We start from the raw sequence: 21410 nt of genomic DNA on the forward strand, positions 1-21410 counted from the left end.
CTCTCAAGGTTCTGTGTAAGCTCTGTGTCTGAGGTCTCCATCTTCTACCTTGTCCCTACTAAGGGCCTAGTCTGTTAAAAACTTATTATGGTATATGGTCTTCTCATTTCCTATTACAGTGCTGAGAGATGCTTCCATGTGGAAAAAAGGAGAAACTGTCCCTCCAAAGGGTAAGAAATCTTTATCCTGGAGGTAAATATTAAAGACCATGTCCAGGCTACAAGAATGAGCCCAAATTTAGATAATCTACAAGTTTATGTGATAGCAGTTTTATTAACTTTTTATACTAAAGACACAAGGAAAGACACAAATCAATAATTTTTCAAATACATCATTTGGTGTATACCGCAGATAGGTTATATCAAGTCTTGGAAATCTTACCTCTGGTGCTCAGACGGTATTAGTTAAAATTTTAGCTTTTTAGATTGGGGAAATCCAGAGGGGCTGTTCACACTTTCTCCGGATATATCTAATATTCACAATAATGTGAGGGCACCAACTACAGTAGGCAGTAAATGGGTACTAAGTGGGCTAAAGATTACCCAAGACAATATATCTTTGAGCCTGTGGTGTCCTAGCATCTCACATCTTTGAGGATCTACTCAGTCAATTGGCTTTTGTAGGTCTAGCTCTTTCTGTATGCTTTTGTGTTATTTTGTGGCCTGGCTCAGCTCTAGCCTGTGTCTTTGATTTGATTTATATGTTCTGTACCTGTAGATCGATGCTATGCACTAAGGTTTGCATAAGTCCTTTCCTGAAAGGCTTTAACTTAAATAGACTGATAAGTAAGAGAACAGACAAAGTTAGTGGAAATTTGTTTTAATTCATGAGATAAAAGCAAATGTAACACATTAGATTGTTTTAAATTTGGGAAGAAAAAGCAAATATCGGCATTATACAAACAATGTCGCTAGGTTATTGAAGCTAGGTGTCAAAAAGCCATAAACCAATAACAATGTTGATAATATTGTACATCTAAACCCATTTTGTAACATACAAAACATGATGAGGTTTCCTGTGTTCAGGACTTTAAACCTTCCAGGAAAAAAGGAAGCCTAAATTATGTCAGCAATCTAACAAAGGAAGGAAGCAGCCAAAAAAAACATGCTAATAGTTGTATGTAGGCAAAGCAATGAATTTCCGATGGAGAGAATATACATCTTGGTAAGAAGGATTTGAATCATAAATTAATTTCACCCTAAATGATTGCTAAAAGACAGTGAAACTCAAAATACCTCAGACATTTTGCCACTTAAATTAAAATGGTATAGGATAAAAAGCATATAGCTATTTAATTACATGTATGATCAGTAAGTTCTTCTGAGTTTGTCACAACTTTAACTTATTAACAATGCAGTCTTGTATTAGTCAAGATTGAATTGAAATCTGTTTTTTTTTCTACATTTCCTCATCATAAGTCTCGAACCTTTTGATCTTGTGACACAAAGTGATCTTCTAACTCGTGCTTGAGAACCATACAATTCAATTACCTAAAAACACTTGCAAAACTGCCTTATAATACTTTATGGAAGACACTGAATTTGATTTGGCCACATACATATGTATCCTGGGTCGGTCACTCATGAAGGTATGTAAAAGATTAAAACCACCCTTTGTTCTTCACGTCTGGTGTAACTTACTCTCTGAGTTTTTCAATAGGTACTACTGGAGGCCTAAAGCAATGAGAATCAAGGGCTGGGATGACAGCCAGGATTTTCACCTTTACCTCCAGGTTGGCAATGTTCCAGTGTAGAGGAAAGTGGAATAGCTCTAAAAGGATATGACAGCTTCAGAGAGGATGTGGAGACCCCCAGAGTTTGAGCTTTGGGACATTTCACAGAGAAATTCCCTTGTCCAGAAGATGATGAGTGGAGGAAAACCAAAGACAAGGGGCCCGTAAAATTTTCCAACACCCCTGAAAGTGACCACTAAGGAGATACAACTGTCAACAACACGAGGAAGCAGGTGGCCAGCCACATAGTCTTAAATACCCACCAAAAATATAGCTACAAATATTATGAAATTAAAAATCTATCAGTTGCCACCAGGATTCTCATCAGGACCCAGTTCAGCTTGAGAACTTAAGTTGTTAAAGTCCTCTATATCCTAATAAAGCCACTTTATGTTCCTGAGTATTCCTTACTCTATGTCATCCACCCTTTGAAGCAATTAATCCTCATTTATGATCCTAGTAGTCTCAACTCCACATCTATCAACCTGTTTGAAGCCTGTGGTCTTTTCGTCCACACCAACCTCTTATGAGATGCAGAGAGTCTTGTGTCTCAGTATATGAATGAAGGAGATGCTCAAGGCTTTCACTGAATACTGCCAGAAACACAGATGAAACTTCAACTCCACCTTTTCAGGATAACCCCCAGTTATTAAACCAACACATTAAGTTTATCTTTAATTTCTTCATCAGGATGCAAGACCATGGGAGATGTCTCAGCTCCTGTCAGGTCTGCTCATCCCTCCAACTATAGTCATTACAAGGCTGGCCACTGTGGGTTCATGTGAGGAAAGCTAATAGCACTCAACCTATAAAGGATTGAAGAGCCACTTCCTGGGAGACATGAGCGGACTTATGTTCATTCGTTCAGTAAAAGTTTGGTGCAACATATATCACACACCCCAAGACTTTAATGGGAAACCAAAATCTGAGGTCCTTACCTCACATTGTGAACCCCTTACTTGTACATTGCTGTCACTTCTCCTGGTCCTCAGTCACTATTGTCATGCTTCCTGCCTGTCCTCAAACCTCCTGGTGGGTTAAAGTTTCCCGCTTTAACCACTGTGCTTAAAAATTCTTATTCCTGCTCACAACCTATTTCTCATTTTAAATCTACAGTGTCTTTGGTTTGTCTCAAATTTTCTTTCAGTAAGATTTCTAGCTTCTAGATTAGAAGCCACTAAGATGGAGATAGCATTGTGGCAGGACTATCCAACCCAACCATCTACACCAAGTATCTGTCAGCACCAAGGACCATTTGAACTCTGAGTGATGTCAGAGTCTGGCCTTCAACCTCATGTAACAACTTTCCTTCCACTCTCCAAACTGAAGGTCAATCTCTTAAGTGTTGTGGTCTTATGACCCTATGACAGCTAAACAACCCCAGACAGGGCTCTCAATATCCTACTCTCAGTAATAAAGCCCTTCCAAAAGGAAGTGGCCTGTATCACTTGTCCAGAACATGATTTGTTCATCTTTCAAGGCAGCAATGAGCAATCAAATTCTCCCTCTCTGGAAAGTAAAATCGAAATATGTAGAAGAACGAATTTAAGCTTATCTTTGACTAGCAAATAAGTGAGACTCAGACCATCGTTATCTTATTTGATTTTGACAATTACTGGGGGTTAACCCCCAATCTACTCTTCCAAATGCTGGTCTGGCTACCTCTCCAGTGAATTACCCCAGACACTTGCTGTTTCTCCTTGGCATGGACTTTTGTCCCTCTCCCCTCTCTCCTCTTTCTTCTTCTCCCATATCCCCCTCCCAGGTCACTCCAAAACTACCTGTCTATAATCCCTCCAGTAATTGGTTGTAGCCAATTTTATTTAACCAATAGTTATAAATCAAGGTACAACGTTTGCACAACAAAAGAGTGTAAGTGTGAGGAGTCACTCACAGACTTAGACCTTCCAGTACAGATTTAACGTTACAATACAGTAGCAACAGACCAAACGTCAACGAAAATATTCTCTTATAAAAATAAGACTTATAATAGCAGAGACTATTGCTTGGAGTCTGACTTCGTTTCTCAATATATCTCCTTCCACCTCAACACCAGTGTTTGAACAATGGTTCTACCAAACTTATTAACTAAGAAGATATGAGCTGTTTCTTTCTTAGCCAAATATGAACATAAAAATGGCCAGAGAGAAGGATAAAGAATATCTTGTAACTCATATTAAAAGCTCCCATATCCCCTCAGGAATATTGTCTCTTGGGAACTCACTAGCTGTGTTTGGGTCCCCAGTGTTTATCTTTTTCGCATATATATATATATATATATATATATGCCGTAGCTTGTTCATATACTCGTTCATATGGAGACTACACATTATCTTTGGATATCACTCCTCAGAATGTCAGGTACATTGTGTTTGAGATAGTCTATACTGGAAGTCACCAATTCAACTGTGCAGGCTGAGGAGGAAGGCCCAGAGATGCAGTTCTCTCTGTGTGTCCCCTGCACTGGGATGACAAGCATGTGCCACCACAGTGTGCGTGGGTTCTGGGGAGGGAACTCAGGTGCTCATGCTTGTGACGGGCAAGCAGTATGGGACTGAGCTGTCTCTTTGTTCCTTGTTCCTCACTAAAAGATTTATATCATTATGGGTCACTGAATGTGACATTTCTATGCTTGTGCCACATGCCTGGTAGTTCCTGGCATGACAACACAAACTAGACGACAACACAAACTAGTCAAGAACTGTTACTGTCACCTGTTCCTAACACAGCGTCTGTGGGTACTGTAGATCCCTACAGGCAGCACCATGTGAGGATTCACGTTTTCCTTAGTACATAACTCATCTTCCTTCCTCAGTTAACATTTCTCTTAGTTTTCTTTTGTAAGGTACAAATCCGTAGGGTATGTATATACGCTCTTATACATGAATAATCATAGATGTGTGATCTGAGGTCTCCTCACTTCTTTTCTGCTTTATTATTTATACGTATACCCATTCCCCATGAGGTGCTGAAGGAAGGCTCCCCTGTTCCTAACACTTTGGTCATATTTCACACTACACAGTGTGAAGTTACACTATACTGTGAGCCAGGCACTGGGTCGGTGGAACAAGCTTAGACTCTGTTGACCAGGGTTTAGTACGGATGTTGAATTTTCTTCCTATCACCAGATATTTCATTTATTTGGAAAAAAAATGAGTATTTGCAATTTCTTTGCCAATGGACTATTTACTCACAAGAAGGCTACAATATTGTGAGTAAAACCCTGAATGAGTGAGCTATGCCAGGAAAACGGGTGCTCATATATATGTCTTAATTTACCAGTTCCATCCAAGTCACTGGCTATAATTACCAAGTAGTCCTAATTAACATTGATAACTGTCTCTGGCCAACCTGGGCTCTCTTTCTTCAGTCTTAATTACTAATATAAACTCTCAGATCACACATTGTACATCGCACAGTTATTATATGTACTTAGCTCACAGAATGGCTGCAAAACACTGAATGAGTTGTCAGCAGAGTTCACAGAGACCAGACTGGAGGCAGAGACAGAGGGACTCTAGACACACAGACAGACTCAATGCAGATTGTTAGAGGAGCTGGTAAGGAAGCCAGTGGAGAGCTGTGGGGCTGCAGGGATGCACCAGGCCTCAGGACTGAGTGAACTGCAGAGGTGAGGTGCAGGACGCCAGGATCCAGCAGGTGAGATGCAGACCCACATTAACATGGAGCAGCAGATGAACTGTCAGACAGTGTTTCAAGCAGGAGGCATTAGCAGTGTGGATGGACCTGAAGCCTTAAGATGGCCAGGAGTTCTCTGTCTGAAGGTTCCTTGACACACAAACAGACAGGGTGCAAGTTTGTGGGGGCCATGAGCATTGCAGGGTTAGGTGGCTTCTTTAGGGGACCAGGTGAGGGTGAGATAAATTCTCAGACCTAGTTCTCTGATATAATTTGAGATGCACATGTGTTCATGACTTCAAATCTATTTTGATAAGTGCATGGGAGGCATATTTTTTTACCTCGGGGATTAAGTTAATTATCAACACCTGCATCATGGATGGTACCTGGCTGACATGTATCTAAGTTTAAATTAAGGTGCCCTGTCCTCCAATGTCTGCATTGCACTCAGAAGGGAGCCAAGTGCTGCTTGTAAAATGGAGTCACTCAGGACAAATCATTGTTTTTGCACAGTGAGAAGTAACTTAGAGCCATACCCTGCTTGATCTCCACAGCGCTATCATGTAAGAATGAAAAAGGAAAGAAGAGGAAGCCCCTGATGGCAACAGCCTAGTGCACTCTGATGTCCTGGCGCTTGAGGTTCTGTCGGCCATCAGTCTCATGGGTTCCCACCAATATCGTCTGAAGTCAACAGCACAGAATTCTGAGATGCTGTCAGAAATTTATCTTCTTTCTTTACCGAACACGTCTCAGGCAATGTCAAAGAGTCATCCAACAGAGGTGGTGTTGAGGACTGCAGGTCAATCTGGAGAGCAGGAGGACAAAGGGGTGTGGATTACAGTGTGCTCCTGGGTGTCAGCTGCAGACCCCACTCTCCTTCATTTCTCAGACAGGTCCCCACACCACAGACCACGGAACTCCGTTGCACAATCCTTTGCTCTGTCATTCTTCATTATAGATCCTTCAACCACTGTAAGCTCTAGTATGATAAGATTTCAGATATTTCTAGAGTTTTAAGTACAGCGATGCAATATTGTGAATTAAAAATTTTAAAAAGTCAGGAAACAGGAAAAAAAATCAGCAAATATGAAAAGCTAGAAAAATCCACCCGTGTTTCTCTCTTTGCTGGCCTTTTAGCTTTCATTTTTAGGTTTTTGGGGACAAGGATTCTCCTTAGCTCCCAAGCTGGACTTGAGCTGAGTATATCATCCACAACAGGCTTGAAATGTTACAGCAATCCTCCTGCCTCAGCTATCTACATACTGGAATTGAAGGTCTGACCAAATATCCAGGTAGATTTAAAAGATTTTATGCAACAAAAGTTATTCCAAAGTGAATATATTGACTTAAACATATGTCACCTAACATTAAATGTAAACCTTTCATCAGTCTATGATTACAGGGAAATTTTAGATCATATTGAAACAGAACATTGGTGTCTTCATCACAAGTCTGTATTTTCACTCTAGATTGTGATTGGCAAAACCTATCAATGACAGCAGTGGGCTCTCAGACCACTTTACCTGCATAAACACAGGTGACTTCAACTTCAGAGGACAGAGACATTGAATCATAGTGTCACATACACTGGATTGTGGTGAAGTAGAGTGGCCAAGTTGAATGAATGGATTTTTTGTTCTTTGCTTTGTTTGTTCTTTTGAGAAGATATGACTATGCAGCCCAGATTGACCTTGTCTTTAGAGACAGGGTGTCTCTGTGTAGCCCTGGCTCTCCTGGAACTCTAGACACCAGACTGGCCTTGAACACAGAGATCTGCCTCCCTTTGCTTCCCAAGTGCTAGGATTAAAGGCATGCACCACCACTGCCCTGTCCAGGCTAACCTTGAACTTGCTAATTCTTCTGCCTCAGCCTTCTCAGTACTGGGATTCCAGTTCAGTCCATCACTGCCCACTCCTTGAATTGTCTGATCATTCTGATCATCTTGTATTCAGGGCTGTCCTAAGTTGGGAGCTACTAATGTACAGGACTTGGTCCTAGGTATAAGAATTATTGTGGTGAATTATGTCATCCTCAGAAAGCAAATTGATTTTAATCACAGTCTTCAGGGAAGGTTTTATTGTTTATGAGGTGAGATCAATTGCCTCATCTCCATTTTTCTTGATTTATTTGGATCATTGGTCCATTGAATTCTCCATTACCTCAGGAGGACTTTCCTGCTTCATCCTCCTTCTCTGATTGTAGACTTAGGCTGGGTCTGCCAGCCTCCTGTGCCCAACAATACTCACCTCTAACACTGCTGTGAAGAGGGTGCTCAAGACTAACAAGGAGCATCATTCTAGTGGACAGATAGGCACTGTGATGGCCAGGGGCTTGGATGAGAGCCATAGGCCCAGTCTCCTATGTTCTCATCAACCTCATATTACCAAGAACAAGAGTAAGAACCCAGCCAGTTTCCTACCTTTTTTGTACATAAATGTCTTGATTTACAACAATAGCTTCCTAAGATGACCAATACAAGACAGACAATTGTAATTATGGATGAAATAATCATCAAGGCACTGGAAGATCCTTTAAAAAGACCAGAAAAAAATATAAAGTAAAATACACACTTCCATAAGCAAATTCTCTCCCTAGGTAAACTAAGGAACTTCTTTGTGAGGACTATTTACCAAACCCTGCTATAGCCATATTGGGGGCAGTATGTCACAGCAGGTGGCCTCTTAAGTTCATCAAACCCATTCCAGCCCTCAGATTTCTCTACTTACTGCCTTTAAATAGGGATGTAGAGCTCTTAGCTACCATATCTACCTGTGTGCCACCATGCTACTCAGATAGGACACATCAATATACAAGTTGATACTGGAGAGTGGGGTATTGCTGTGACAGGCTATGTTGCTTGTGTGCAGAATGAGGAGTATTCAATTTAGGATTAGGAAAGAAATTAAACATCTTAAGCTGGAGTTAGTGGGCTATACTAGTAGGAGCATTGAACACAGGAGTACCTAGAGCAATACTAATTAGGATAGCCTGGTGTCTTAGTCAGGGTTTCTATTCCTGCACAAACATCATGACCAAGAAGCAAGTTGGGGAGGAAAGGGTTTATTCGGCTTACACTTCCATGCTGCTGTTCATCACCAAAGGAAGTCAGGACTGGAACTCAGACAGGTCAGGGAGCAGAAGCTGATGCAGAGGCCATGGAGGGATGTTCTTTACTGGCTTGCCCCCCTGGCTTGCTCAGCCTGCTCTCTTATAGAACCCAAGACTACCAGCCCAGGGATGGTCCCACCCACAAGGGGCCTTTTCCCCTTGATCACTAATTGAGAAAATGCCTTACAGTTGGATCTCATGGAGGCATTTCCTCAACTGAAGCTCCTTTCTCTGTGATAACTCCAGCTGTGTCAAGTTGACACAAAAATAGCCAGTACACCTGGTGTAATAGGATTCAGAGGAGAAGAATGTGGTTGCTTATTGCCCCACTTCAAAAATAATAATAATAAAATCTCCCTCCAGTTAAATTGAGTTTTGCATTAATGGCTTTGACAGAGATGTGAAGACATCTTAGTATTGACTGGGTCATGTGGTTGTTAGTGGTCACTCCAATACAGCTCTATAATGAAAAGGAGCAAGCTAACCAGAAAAAGGAAAAAAAGTACAGTTTGAGGAGGAAAGGTACACAAGGAAGTGTAATAAGAAAGTCCAGTGCTTAGTGAGATAAAAGATGTTAAGAAAAGCCTTATTCTAAAAGGAATAAAAGGGGTTGTTGCTTCAGGAAAGAGTTCACTCAGATAAACTTCTAAATTGTCAAAAAACAATTTAAAAGATGGCCAAGTAATGATGGAAACTATCAAATATAAAAAGCTGATGAACGTGTATTTGAATGAGGGGCCATGTTCCAACCTAAGCAAGCAGAAAACTTTGGCAGCTTTGGCCATGTGGTTCTGGCTTTAGAGTCAAAGATACACGAAGGGGGTGTGGAATCTCACTTCTCAGCTAAGTAAAGCCACTGAAGCCAGCCATGTGTCAGCGATATCCCTGCATTGAGGCTGCTGAGGCCATTGTGGGTCAGAGAGGCCCCTGCATGGAGGCCAAGAGAGGCCCTGGTGTGAAACTGTGAGGATGAAGCCTGGATTATGTTAGAGACACCAAGATTTTGGAGATGCTAGAGTTATGACATATCTGCCAAGGAGATCTGCTAACAAGTGGAGATCGAGCACAAGGGACAGAAGTCCATGGCAGGCAAACAAGGCTGATAGGATTGGCATTCTTAAGAGCATTTTGACATCAGACATGGAGATGCAGGGTTTGAAGTTTGACCTGCTGGTCATCCATCTTTCTTTGGCCAAGTATTTCCTCGCTCTGCTCTGTTTTCTCCCTTTTGGAATGGAAATGCATATTCTCTGCCATTGTATGTTGGAAGCATTTGGGGTCAGTCATTTGGGGTCTGTCTGCATAAGGGGCACATGGCAGACAGAACACAAAGGTGTTAAATTCAAATAAATAGATGGTTAGCCAACCCAGATATGGCTGGATTTACTAATTAAAGAGGAAAATAAAATGAAGAGGAATCTGAAAGCTACCTTCTTTTTTGTTTGTTTGGTTTTTTGGTTTTTTTTTTAGGTTTGGGCCAAATAAAATTTATTTTTTATTTTTTATTAGGTATTTTCCTCATTTACATTTCCAATGCTATCCCAAAAGTCCCCCATACCCTCCCCCCATTCCCCTACCCACCCACTCCCACTTTTTGGCCCTGGTGTTCCCCTGTACTGGGGCATATAAAGTTTGCAAGTCCAATGGGCCTCTCTTTCCAGTGATGGCCAACTAGGCCATCTTTTGATACACATGCAGCTAGAGTCAAGAGCTCCGGGGTACTCGTTAGTTCATAACATTGTTCTTCAGTTCCTTGGTTATTTTCTCTAGCTCCTCCATTGGGGGCCCTGTGATCCATCCAATAGCTGACTGTGAGCATCCACTTATGTGTTTGCTAGGCCCCGGCGTAGTCTCACAAGAGACAGCTATATCAGGGTCCTTTCAGCAAAATCTTGCTAGTATATGCAATGGTGTCAGCGTTTGGAGGCTGATTATGGGATGGATCCCTGGATATGGCAATCTCTAGATGGTCTATCCTTTTGTCTCAGCTCCAAACTTTGTCTCTGTAACTCTTTCCATGGGTGTTTTGTTCCCAATTCTAAGAAGGGGCAAAGTGCCCACACTTTGGTCTTCCTTCTTCTTGAGTTTCATGTGTTTTGCAGATTGTAACATATATCTTGGGTATTCTAAGTTTCTGGGCTAATATCCACTTATCAGTGAGTACATATCATTGGATTGGAGCAGCAGCTGTGTTCCACTCACCAGAGTTCTTAAGATCCCATGGCGGGTCCTGTGGGTAGCTTGTGGGTGTCAGCAGACTCTGCGACCGAGATACCTCGGTGCTGGCGGGGACCGGAAGGGTGAAAACTACCTTTTCTGGGAAGAAAAAAATAGAGAAATTCACAGAAATACAACAATATGTTTTTTAAATGCATTATCTTTGACACTCACAGCTTTATTGGAATCGTGTTGGTTTGTCTCTATTTCACAAGCCTATCGAACACCCAATAGATATTGGTTCTTGCTGGTTCTTGGGAAGAGACTCTAGCTCAGGATTAGAGCATTTGGACCGTGCTCATGGGAATATGGAAGGAAAGGAAACCTCCTTTTTCTCAACAATTAAATATAATACGTGATAGTCTTTGAATTTGTAACTACCACTTATAAGTAGTTTTTAAAGATATTTTTCTTATTATTTAAAACTATTTTTAATTTAAATATATTTTGACCATATTCTTCTCCTTCAGGTTCACCCAGATCCTCTCCTCCCTTCTCTCTACCTATACAACTTTAAGTTGTTTCTCAAAAATGAAAGCAAAGCCCAACATATCTAGAAATGCCCATAATCTAGAAAACAAAATATAGTATCAGCAAAAAGAAAAATAACAAAAATGAAAGAAACCACCAATTGCAACCAAATGAAAACAAACACACACACACACCAAACCAAAAAAAAAAAAAAAAAAAAACCCACAAACCTGTGTCACTGCTTATTTATTGGTCAATTACTGATCTTGTGATCTTCCTTGGAGTATTTGATATTCCCAGAGTTTTTATTCAGAGAAAATTGATTTTCCGTCTCTCAGCGGGTATAAATGATAGTGTGTTGTGAACCTTCACCTTAGTGGCTAGGTTCACACTCATTAATTTATTCATTTTTTTAAAAAAATGAAGGAAAGCCGGGCGTGGTGGTGCACACCTTTAATCCCAGCACTCGGGAGGCAGAGACAGGTGAATTTCTGAGTTCAAGGCCAGCCTGGTCTACAAAGTAAGTTCCAGGACAGCCAGTGCTACAGAGAGAAACCCTGTCTCAAAAAACAAAAAAACAAAAACAAAAACAAAAAAAATGAAGGAAGAAAACACAAGAACTATCACATTAAAATCAAACAATATAGACCAACAGAAGGAACACTGCCTAAAGTGGGCACAAACAAGAGTCGGAGACAAACTTGTTCCTTTGTTCAGGAATCTCATAAAAACATGAAACTGGAAGCCATAACAGAAGCACAGAGGATGTGGTGCAGTCCCTGTGAATGCTGCTCCAGTACCTGTGAGTTCATATGTGTGTGGATCATGTTGACTTAAGAGGAGAAGTCCTTGGTATCCTCAATGCCCCCTGGTTCTTACATGTTGTGTGCCTCCTCTTCCGCACCATTCCCTGACCTCTGGGAGAGAGATGTGTTGAAGACATCCCATTTAGGGTTGAATGTTCTGCATAGAATACCTGCTGTAGTTCTCTATATTTAAGCAAGACATTTCTAAACACAGTACATTTGTTCACTGAGATTGTCATGCCTGCATACATGTATCTTGATTTTAATGGCACACACTTTCCTCCTCACTCCTTCCAGATCCACTCTCACCACTACCCGACCTGCAAAAAGTTTTTCACCCCATCTTCCCAGTTACCTGCAGGCTCCAGATGTTCTTTCCAGTGCAACATGAGCTCATCAAGCCAGGTCCTGAAGTCGCCCTCTATAGTCCTCTCTAAGAAGGCAGCTACAACCTTGTCTTTCTTCCACATTTCTATAATCTTCTTGAATCTAGGATCCAGTTGTGTCCAGTTGCCAGTGCTTGTGTTAACATGGAACATGTTCTTTCCATTGAGGCTAATAATAGCATATCCTGTGAAATGTTTGTCTACTTCATACTGGCCACACATCTCAGCCTGCAGAGTGAGGGGCACTATGCCCATTGGAAAGAGATTAGCTTCTGGCCTTGGTGAATCTTATCTTTCTACTGATCGTCCCTTCCCATCCACTGACCTTGCGTTACCCTCTACATTTTGCCCTTGCTGCTGCTTAGATAGGACTAAGAGCGATTCATTTTTTTCCTCTGTTAAAACAGCGAATGTCCCTAACATGTACCCCTGTTGTTTCCTGTGGGGGCAGGGCTGTCTGATATGTTCTTTTACTTATTTTGTAGCAGTGAAGATTGAATCTAAGTCCTCATACATGCTGGCAAACACTCTACCACTGAGCTACATCTCCAGCCCTATGGGACCATTTAAAACTTACCTCTGATTGCGTTGACCTTTTCCTTCAACCCTTGAAGTATCATCTCTTTCAAAATGTCAATTCCATGTTTCAGAGTGTCAAGCTGTTTTTCACAGATGTTTGTGGCATTCATGCTGTTCTCATGAGCACCAATGGAATGACACTTATTATCCTTGTAGAGAAAAAAAGTCTTTCTGTTCAGATGGCAGTGGACTTCATTCCTCCACTTTCCAGACTCTGACCTGTCAACCTTGAAGCTGTAGCAAAGAGAAGCAGCCTCTGTGAAGGAAACATGCAGTGAGGTTAGGGGCAGGGAGCAAGTGACTCAGAGAGAGTTTCTACCTATGGAACGAAGAATAGCCTTATGAAAGGGTGGAGAGAGAGGAGAGGCATGGAGGGAGGGAGAGGTGAAGGGACAGGGGAGAAAGACAGAAAGAGGCTCAACCACTTTCACTCTGCTTCTCCCAACTGCCTACTCCACCATTTTAAATTCTTCACAATTTCTTCCAACTCCTATACCTAAACTTCTGAATTTCATTCCTTTTGATTGCCTGAGGTTCTTTCTCACAGCATTAAAAAGTTTGTTGAGCCAGGCGTGGTGGCACACGCCTTTAATCCCAGCACTCAGGAGGCAGAGGTAGGCGGATTTCTGAGTTCGAGGCCAGCCTGGTCTACAAAGTGAGTCCCAGGACAGCCAGGGCTACACAGAGAAACCCTGTCTCAAAAAAAAAAAAAAAAAAAAAAAACCAAAAAAAAAAAAGTTTGATGGACACAAAAACGAACATTATGCAGTACCAGAACCCTCACTTTGGTTATGAACAAAGAGCCAACAAGGCCCTCCAATTAAAGTGCATATGATTTAAAAAAAAAAAAAGCACAAATTTTCTCTAGTACAAATTGGATTTAGTGCTGGGTCAATGTATGGACTGCATGTGGCTAAAGAAAGAGCAGTGGACCATAAAGATGGTCTGAAAGATCCTGACAGAATGTAAAAGGTCACAGAAGCCCTGAAATTGGCAATATAGATGTCACTGTTAGCAGAACTAGCTTCACTGATTTAGAAAAATAGAGGTGCACAATGCTCTGGCCACTCCTTGAACCTGTGTGTCTGCCAATGTTTTGACCATTCCTTGAACCCATGTGTGTACCCACTGATGAAGCCCATTGACAGGTGTTTGTGATATTGGTTGCTGAGAAAGAGTCAGAAAATCTCCCCAGCAACCACAGCCCAGCCAATCCTGAGTTGCTACACCTGCACCAGACTCTTTCCTTGTACCCCTCCCATACCCATTTCTTGAGAATAGACATTGTTTAGATCTGGAAATCCCCTACTCCCCCCCTTCTCCTTTCTCCCCTGAGGGCCTATAAAAACTGGGACCTCTTTCCCCTCGAGGTCGACTCCTCTACCCCTGAGTGGGATATGAGTCATCCCCAGAACTCTGGCTTTCCCCGAATAAAGCCTCATGTGGTTTACATCAAGCTTGGTCTATCGTGAGTTCTTGGGTGTCCGCTATTGTCCTGAGGCCTGAGTGAGGGGCTCCTCTCGGAGTCTTTCAGGTCCAACTAAAGCAACAGAGGCAGCTTCAGGCTACTTGTCCTTGGAAAAAGATGGAGGCAGAGCAGAGTGAATGGGGGAAACTCTCCACAAAATAGAATCAGAAGGTACTCTAACCAACTCATTCTATGAAGCCACAATTACTCTGATACCTAAAGCACAAAAAGACCCAACAAAGATAGAAAACTTCAGACCAATATCCCTTATGAATATTGATGCAAAAATCCTCAATAAAGTTCTTGCTAACTGAATCCAAGAACACATCAAAACAATCATCCATCCTGACCAAGTAGGTTTCATCCCAGGGATGCAGGGATGATTCAATATACGGAAATCCATCAACGTAATCCAGTATATAAACAAACTCAAAGACAAAAACCACATGGTCATTTCGTTAGATGCGGAAAAAGCATTTGACAAGATCCAACACCCATTCATGATAAAAGTCTTGGAAAGATCAGGAATTCAAGGCCCATACCTAAACATGATAAAAGCAATCTACAGCAAACCAGTAGCCAACATCAAAGTAAATGGTGAGAAGCTTGAAGCAATCCCTCTAAAATCAGGGACTAGACAAGGCTGTCCACTTTCTCCATACCTATTCAACATTGTACTTGAAGTCCTAGCCAGAGCAATTCGACAACAAAAGGAGATCAAAGGGATACAAATTGGAAAAGATGAAGTCAAAATATCACTTTTTGCAGATGATATGATAATATATATAAATGACCCTAAAAATTCCACCAGAGAACTCCTAAGCCTGATAAACAGCTTCGGTGAAGTAGCTGGATAAAAAATTAACTCAAACAAATCAATGGCCTTTCTCTACACAAAGAATAAACAGACTGAGAAAGAAATTAGGGAAACAACACCCTTCTCAATAGTCACAAATAATATAAAATATCTTGGCGTGACTCTAACTAAGGAAGTGAAAGATCTGTATAATAAAAACTTCAAGTCTCTGAAGAAAGAAATTATAGAAGATCTCAGAAGATGGAAAGATCTCCCATGCTCATGGATTGGCAGGATCAACATTGTAAAAATGGTTATCTTGCCAAAAGCAATCTACAGATTCAAAACAATCCCCATCAAAATTCCAACACAATTCTTCAACGAATTAGAAAGTGCAATCTGCAAATTCATCTGGAATAACAAAAAACCTAGGATAGCAAAAACTCTTCTCAAGGATAAAAGAACCTCTGGTGGAATCACCATGCCGGACCTAAAGCTTTACTATAGAGCAATTGTGATAAAAACTGCATGGTACTGGTATAGTGACAGACAAATAGACCAATGGAATAGAATTGAAGACCCAGAAATGAACCCACACAGCTACGGTCACTTGATCTTCGACAAGGGAGCTAAAAACATCCAGTGGAAGAAAGACAGCATTTTCAACAAATGGTGCTGGCACAACTGGTTGTTAACATGTAGAAGAATGCGAATCGATCCATTCCTATCTCCTTGTACTAAGGTCAAGTCTAAGTGGATCAAGGAACTTCACATAAAACCAGAGACACTGAAACTTATAGAGGAGAAAGTGGGGAAAAGCCTTGAAGATATGGGCACAGGGGAAAAATTCTTGAATAGAACAGCAATGGCTTGTGCTGTAAGATCGAGAATTGACAAGTGGGACCTCATGAAACTGCAAAGCTTCTGCAAGGCAAAAGACACCATCAATAAGACAAAAAAAACACCAACAGATTGGGAAAGGATCTTCACCTATCCTAAATCAGATAAGGGTCTAATATCCAATATATATAAAGAAATCAAGAAGGTGGACTCCAGAAAGTCAAATAACCCCATTAAAAAATGGGGCTCAGAACTGAACAAAGAATTCTCACCTGAGGAATACCGAATGGCTGAGAAGCACCTGAAAAAATGTTCAACATCCTTAATCATCAGGGAAATGCAAATCAAAACAACCCTGAGATTCCACCTAACACCAGTCAGAATGGCTAAGATCAAAAATTCAGGTGACAGCAGATGCTGGCAAGGATGTGGAGAAAGAGGAACACTCCTCCATTGTTGGTGGGATTGCAAGCTTGTACAACCACTCTGGAAATCAGTCTGGCGGTTCCTCAGAAAATTGGACATAGTACTACCGGAGGATCCAGCAATACCTCTCCTGGGCATATATCCAGAAGATGTCCCAACCGGTAAGAAGGACACATGCTCCACTATGTTCATAGCATCCCTATTTATAATAGCCAGAAGCTGGAAAGAACCCAGATGTCCCTCAACAGAGGAATGGATACAGAAATTATGGTACATTTACACAATGGAGTACTACTCAGCTATTAAAAGGAATGAATTTATGAAATTCCTAGCCAAATGGATGGACCTGGAAGGCATCATCTTGAGTGAGGTAACACAATCACAAAAGAACTCACACAATATGTATTCAGTGATAAGTGGATATTAGCCCAAAACTTAGGATACCCAAGATATAAGATACAATTTGCTAAATGCATGAAACTCAAGAATGAAGACCAAAGTGTGGACACTGTGCACCTTCTTAGAATTGGGAACAAAACACCCAGGGAAGGAGTTACAGAGACAAAGTTCGTAGCTGTGATGAAAGGATGGACCATTTAGAGACTGCCGTATCCAGGGTTCCATCCTATAATCAGCTTCTAAACGCTGACACCATTGCATACACTAGCAAGATTTTGCTGAAAGGACCCAAATATAGCTGTCTCTTGTGAGACGATGCCAGGGCCTAGCAATCACAGGAGTGGATGCTCACAGTCAGCTATTGGATGTATCACAGGGCTCCCAATGGAGAAGCTAGAGAAAGTACCCAAGGAGCTAAAGGGATCTGCAACCCTATTGTTGGAACAACATGATGTACTAACCAGTACCCCGGAGCTCTTGTCTCTAGCTGCATATGTATCGAAAGATGGCCTAGTCAGCCATCACTGGAAAGAGAGGCCCATTGGACTTGCAAACTTTATATGCCCCAATATAGGGAATGCCAGGGCCAAAAGAATGGGAATGGGTGGGTAGGGAAGTGGGGGGCGCTATGGGGGACTTTTGGGATAGCATTGGAAATGTAATTGAAGAAAATATGTAATAAAAATATTAAAAATTAAAAAAAATAGTAAAAAAACAAAAAGATAGAACTCAGTGATGAGAATGATGATGGAAAAAGGAAAAAACAGAGATCTGAAGGGCCCAGTCTAACATTACAACCTGCATTTTGTATTTAGTCTCCATCTTATGTTACGCTTGTCCACAGGCTGAGCTCAGTTACTGGAAAAAAAATACAGCTTATTCCAGAAACCAAGACACCACTATCAACAGCCATAACTTTCCTAAAAACAGCCACTCCACCCTTAATAACCACCAATCAGCTCCAAAGAGGAAAGTATCTAATATTCCAGTTGTTTTGAAAAAAATTACTCAAGTTAACCACAATTATTCATAATAAGCTAAAATCACTACTAGTCCATAGAAATGCTCCAAGCAATAATTTTCAAATGTTGCCCAATCATTAAGTGCTAAATTGTGATTAACCTACCCTGCTGTAACTGTGATAAAAAGGCAAAGCTTCACCAGCTCGGGACCTTCCACACCCAATCACTGCATTGGAGAGATTGGAGGGTACAAGCTCAAGCTTGAACAAAGACTCTTTGCTTTGGCATATGAGTAGAATTCCTGCTTGACTATGAAGGTCTATGGGAACCTTGCAATCTGGGCATAATATTTTGGGGATCTTTTGGGACCCCATTACCCCTCCATCAGAACCCCAAATCTTTAAAGTCAAAGACTGATTGATAAGTATTCTCTGGATAATGTTTGTCTGCGTGTCTGCCTGCTTTAACTCTGGTAAATCTGTAAACCTGTGATTTAGCACTGACACAGAGGACTGCAGCAGATCCACTAGACTCCAGGAGTCATCAGTACCAAGAGACCTACCAGATCTATCAGTAAGGGATTAGATCCTCTAATTTCATTAGAGAGACATTTCAGGTCATGCCCACTTTGTCATCATCTCACTTTCTCTTTTGTTACTGTATACAAATCGGCATTCATGTTTCTGTGTTCTTTTGCTGTTTGTTTAAATCATGTCTGAATTATTTTCTTGTGTTGAAGGTTAGAAGGATGGAACAGACCCAGATGTCTCCCTCCCCCCAGTGCTTTTCCTGGATAAGTTTAAAAACTTTAGAACTGGGACCAGATGGTAGGATGGACAGACTAATCATTATTGGCAGGTGGAAGTTGCCAGGTTTCCATGCTGGATGGCCACCTGAAGAGACAAGTTACAGAAAGTCAAGGATGTCATCTATAGTCTGATCAGACACACAGACCAAGTCCCCTACATTACTACCTGGAAAGATCTCAAATACAACCTACCCACCTGACTAAAATACATCCTAGTGGTTAAGAAGACAAGATAGAGAAACCTAAACCAACTGCCACCTCCACCTTTTTCGCAGGATGTGGATTTCCTTCTTTCGTCTCCTTCCATCTACCAGCACTGGCCACTTCCCAAACCTAGAGAAACTGTTGGAGTGGAGAGAAAACCCATCAAGTTTCTAGTAGACACAATAGCCTAACATTTGGTCCTTACGGAGACTCATGGAAAACCATCAAACAAGTCATGGTTATAGGGGGCCACAGGCATCAATCAATATACGTGGACTAACCAAAGAATAGTGGACCTCGGGACAGGATGGGTATCCCACATCTTTCCTGCCTGAAAGCCTCTACCTCCAATTAGGAGGAGAACTGCTAACATAATCAGGACCCAAATCACAATCGATCCCAAGGAAAACCCCATCACAAGTCAAGATTGGGAACCAATACAGGCTTTACTTTACCTTTAGAAGATGAATATAGACTACACACAAATAATGAAGCACACTGGATAAGGAATTTCCACATGGCTGTCACCAGGGGAGTGAGACAGACAGCTCATCGAGACCCTATTTTGATAGAATTAAAACCAGGGGCTACCCCAGATCAGGTTGAAAGATATCCGATGACACCGGAAGCCAAGAAGGGGATCTTTCCCCAACTTAGAGATTTGGGGATTCTTATACCCTACTATTCTCCATGGAACACTCCATGCCTGCCAGTTAAAAATACCTAACTCCAATGATTATAGGCTTGTGCAGGACCTTCAAGAGGTCAATAAGGGAGTTCTGGTCATCCACCCCATGGTGCCTAACACATACATTCTCTTGAGTTCACTGGAGCTGTCCAAAACCTGGTAGACCATATTAGATTTTAAAGATGTTTTCTTCAGTCTAACCCCAGGACCTAAAAGCCAGATGCTATCTGCCTTTGAATGGCATGATCTTGACAAAGGATTCAATGGAAAATTTATTTGACCTGGCTACCCCAGGGAATCAAGAATTCATCCACCATTATCGATGAGGCCCTACATGAGGACCATGGTGAGTACTGGTGGGCACACCCCAAGACCACACTCCTGCAACCTGGAGATGACCTCTTAGTGGCAGCAGAGATCCTGGAAGAATGCCAGCGAAGCAAAGAAGACTTACTGGTGCCTCTAGGTGTTCTGGGGTACCAAGCATCATCCAAAAAGGACCAAGTATGTCAACAGAAGGTAACATACTTCAGCACATTCTGAAGGGGTCAATGCTGGCTGTCAGAAGACAGAAAAAAGACTCTTCTGAAAATTCCCACTGTGACATCAAGGCGGGAAGTCTGGCTGTTCCTCAGGTCAACAAGGTTGTGCCGTTTATGGATTATGAAATCACCAAAGAAAGAGATTTTCAAATGGACTGAAGCTCAGGAGGACTCTTTCAGTGGACTTAAACAGTCTTTATTGATGGCTCCTGCCCTAGGGCTGCCTGATGTGACTAAATCTTTTCACCTCTCTGGATTAGAGCAAAGGCATAGCCAAATGACTCTTAGGCCTGTTGCTAGGCCCATGAAACAGACCTGTGGCTACCTGTCAAAGAAACTAGACTCAATGGTGTCAGAATGGCTGCCGTGCTTCTGTAGCACCAGGGCCACTGATCTGCAAGTCAAAGATACAGACAAATTAATACTGGGAAATGAACTATATATCACCACCCCATGCCATCAAAGGGATCCTTAAACAACCCCCAGAACAATGACTAAGCAACACTTGCTTGACTCATTACCAGGATTTACTGCTCGGCACCCCCACAAATCTGCTCCCTGCCAAATACAGCCCTAAACCCAGCCTCCTTACTTCCAGACCTGGATCTCAGGGGACCTCTCCATGAAAGTGGTGGGATTCTTGGCCAAGTACCCAGGCCAAGAAATGACTTATCTGACCATCCAATATTGGACCCTGAGGTCACTTGGTACACAGATGAGCAAGTATATACAAGACAGAGGTGTGGGGGAGAAGCAGTGGTGTCCAATTCTGGAGCTGTATTGGGCTTAGCCAAATCTGATGGAGTTTTGGCCCAAAGAGCAGAGGTAATTGCACTAAAAATGCCCTCAACCTAGTCAAACTAGTCAATATTTATACTAATACATATATGCCTTTGCCACTGGGAATATCCATGGGGCTGTGTATCAAGAGAGGCTGCTTATGACTGCGGGAACGATGACTGAAAACAAGCAAGAAATTTGAGACTCATTACAAGTCCTCTGACTGCCCAAAAGTGCAATCATTCACTTCCCCAGCCAGCAGAGGGCAGTCGTGGCCAAGCAGAGGGCAATCAGAGGGCAGACTAGGCCTCAAAGTCCATCCTTGGTCCCACAGCAGCCCTGACCCTTTAGCTGCCAGATCCTGGGCCATCCACTCTACCAGAGAAGTCATAGTATACTCAAGAGTACATAAAACACATAAAAACTCAGATACCAATGGCCCAAAAATCACGAGACTGGTGGATGACCAGGGACTGTAAGTTAATCCTGTCAGAAACACTGGCTCAGAAACTGCTCACACCCATCCACCTAACCGGGGTATGAGGAAAATGGAGGCCCT

The 21410-nt window shown here is 41.9% G+C and overlaps 1 protein-coding gene across 1 annotated transcript in view; it reads right to left on the reverse strand.

Annotated features, from left to right (window-relative positions):
- Positions 1 to 5216: 5216 nt before the first annotated feature.
- Positions 5217 to 21410, reverse strand: part of Ulbp1 (UL16 binding protein 1) — a 63726-nt gene continuing 47532 nt past the window's right edge. Inside the window, exons 4-8 of the mRNA XM_085843316.1 lie at positions 12937 to 13194; positions 12329 to 12604; positions 10705 to 10795; positions 6895 to 7042; positions 5217 to 6176 (exon numbers count right to left, since the gene is read on the reverse strand). Coding sequence (XP_085699442.1) covers positions 6030 to 6176; positions 6895 to 7042; positions 10705 to 10795; positions 12329 to 12604; positions 12937 to 13194 — 920 coding nt within the window. The 3' untranslated portion in view covers positions 5217 to 6029. The remainder of the gene's footprint in view (positions 6177 to 6894; positions 7043 to 10704; positions 10796 to 12328; positions 12605 to 12936; positions 13195 to 21410) is intronic.

The sequence above is a fragment of the Mus caroli genome, unplaced genomic scaffold (genome assembly GCF_978045245.1).
Source record: "Mus caroli unplaced genomic scaffold, Mus_caroli_1 scaffold_9, whole genome shotgun sequence".
Classification (NCBI taxonomy): domain Eukaryota; kingdom Metazoa; phylum Chordata; class Mammalia; order Rodentia; family Muridae; genus Mus; species Mus caroli.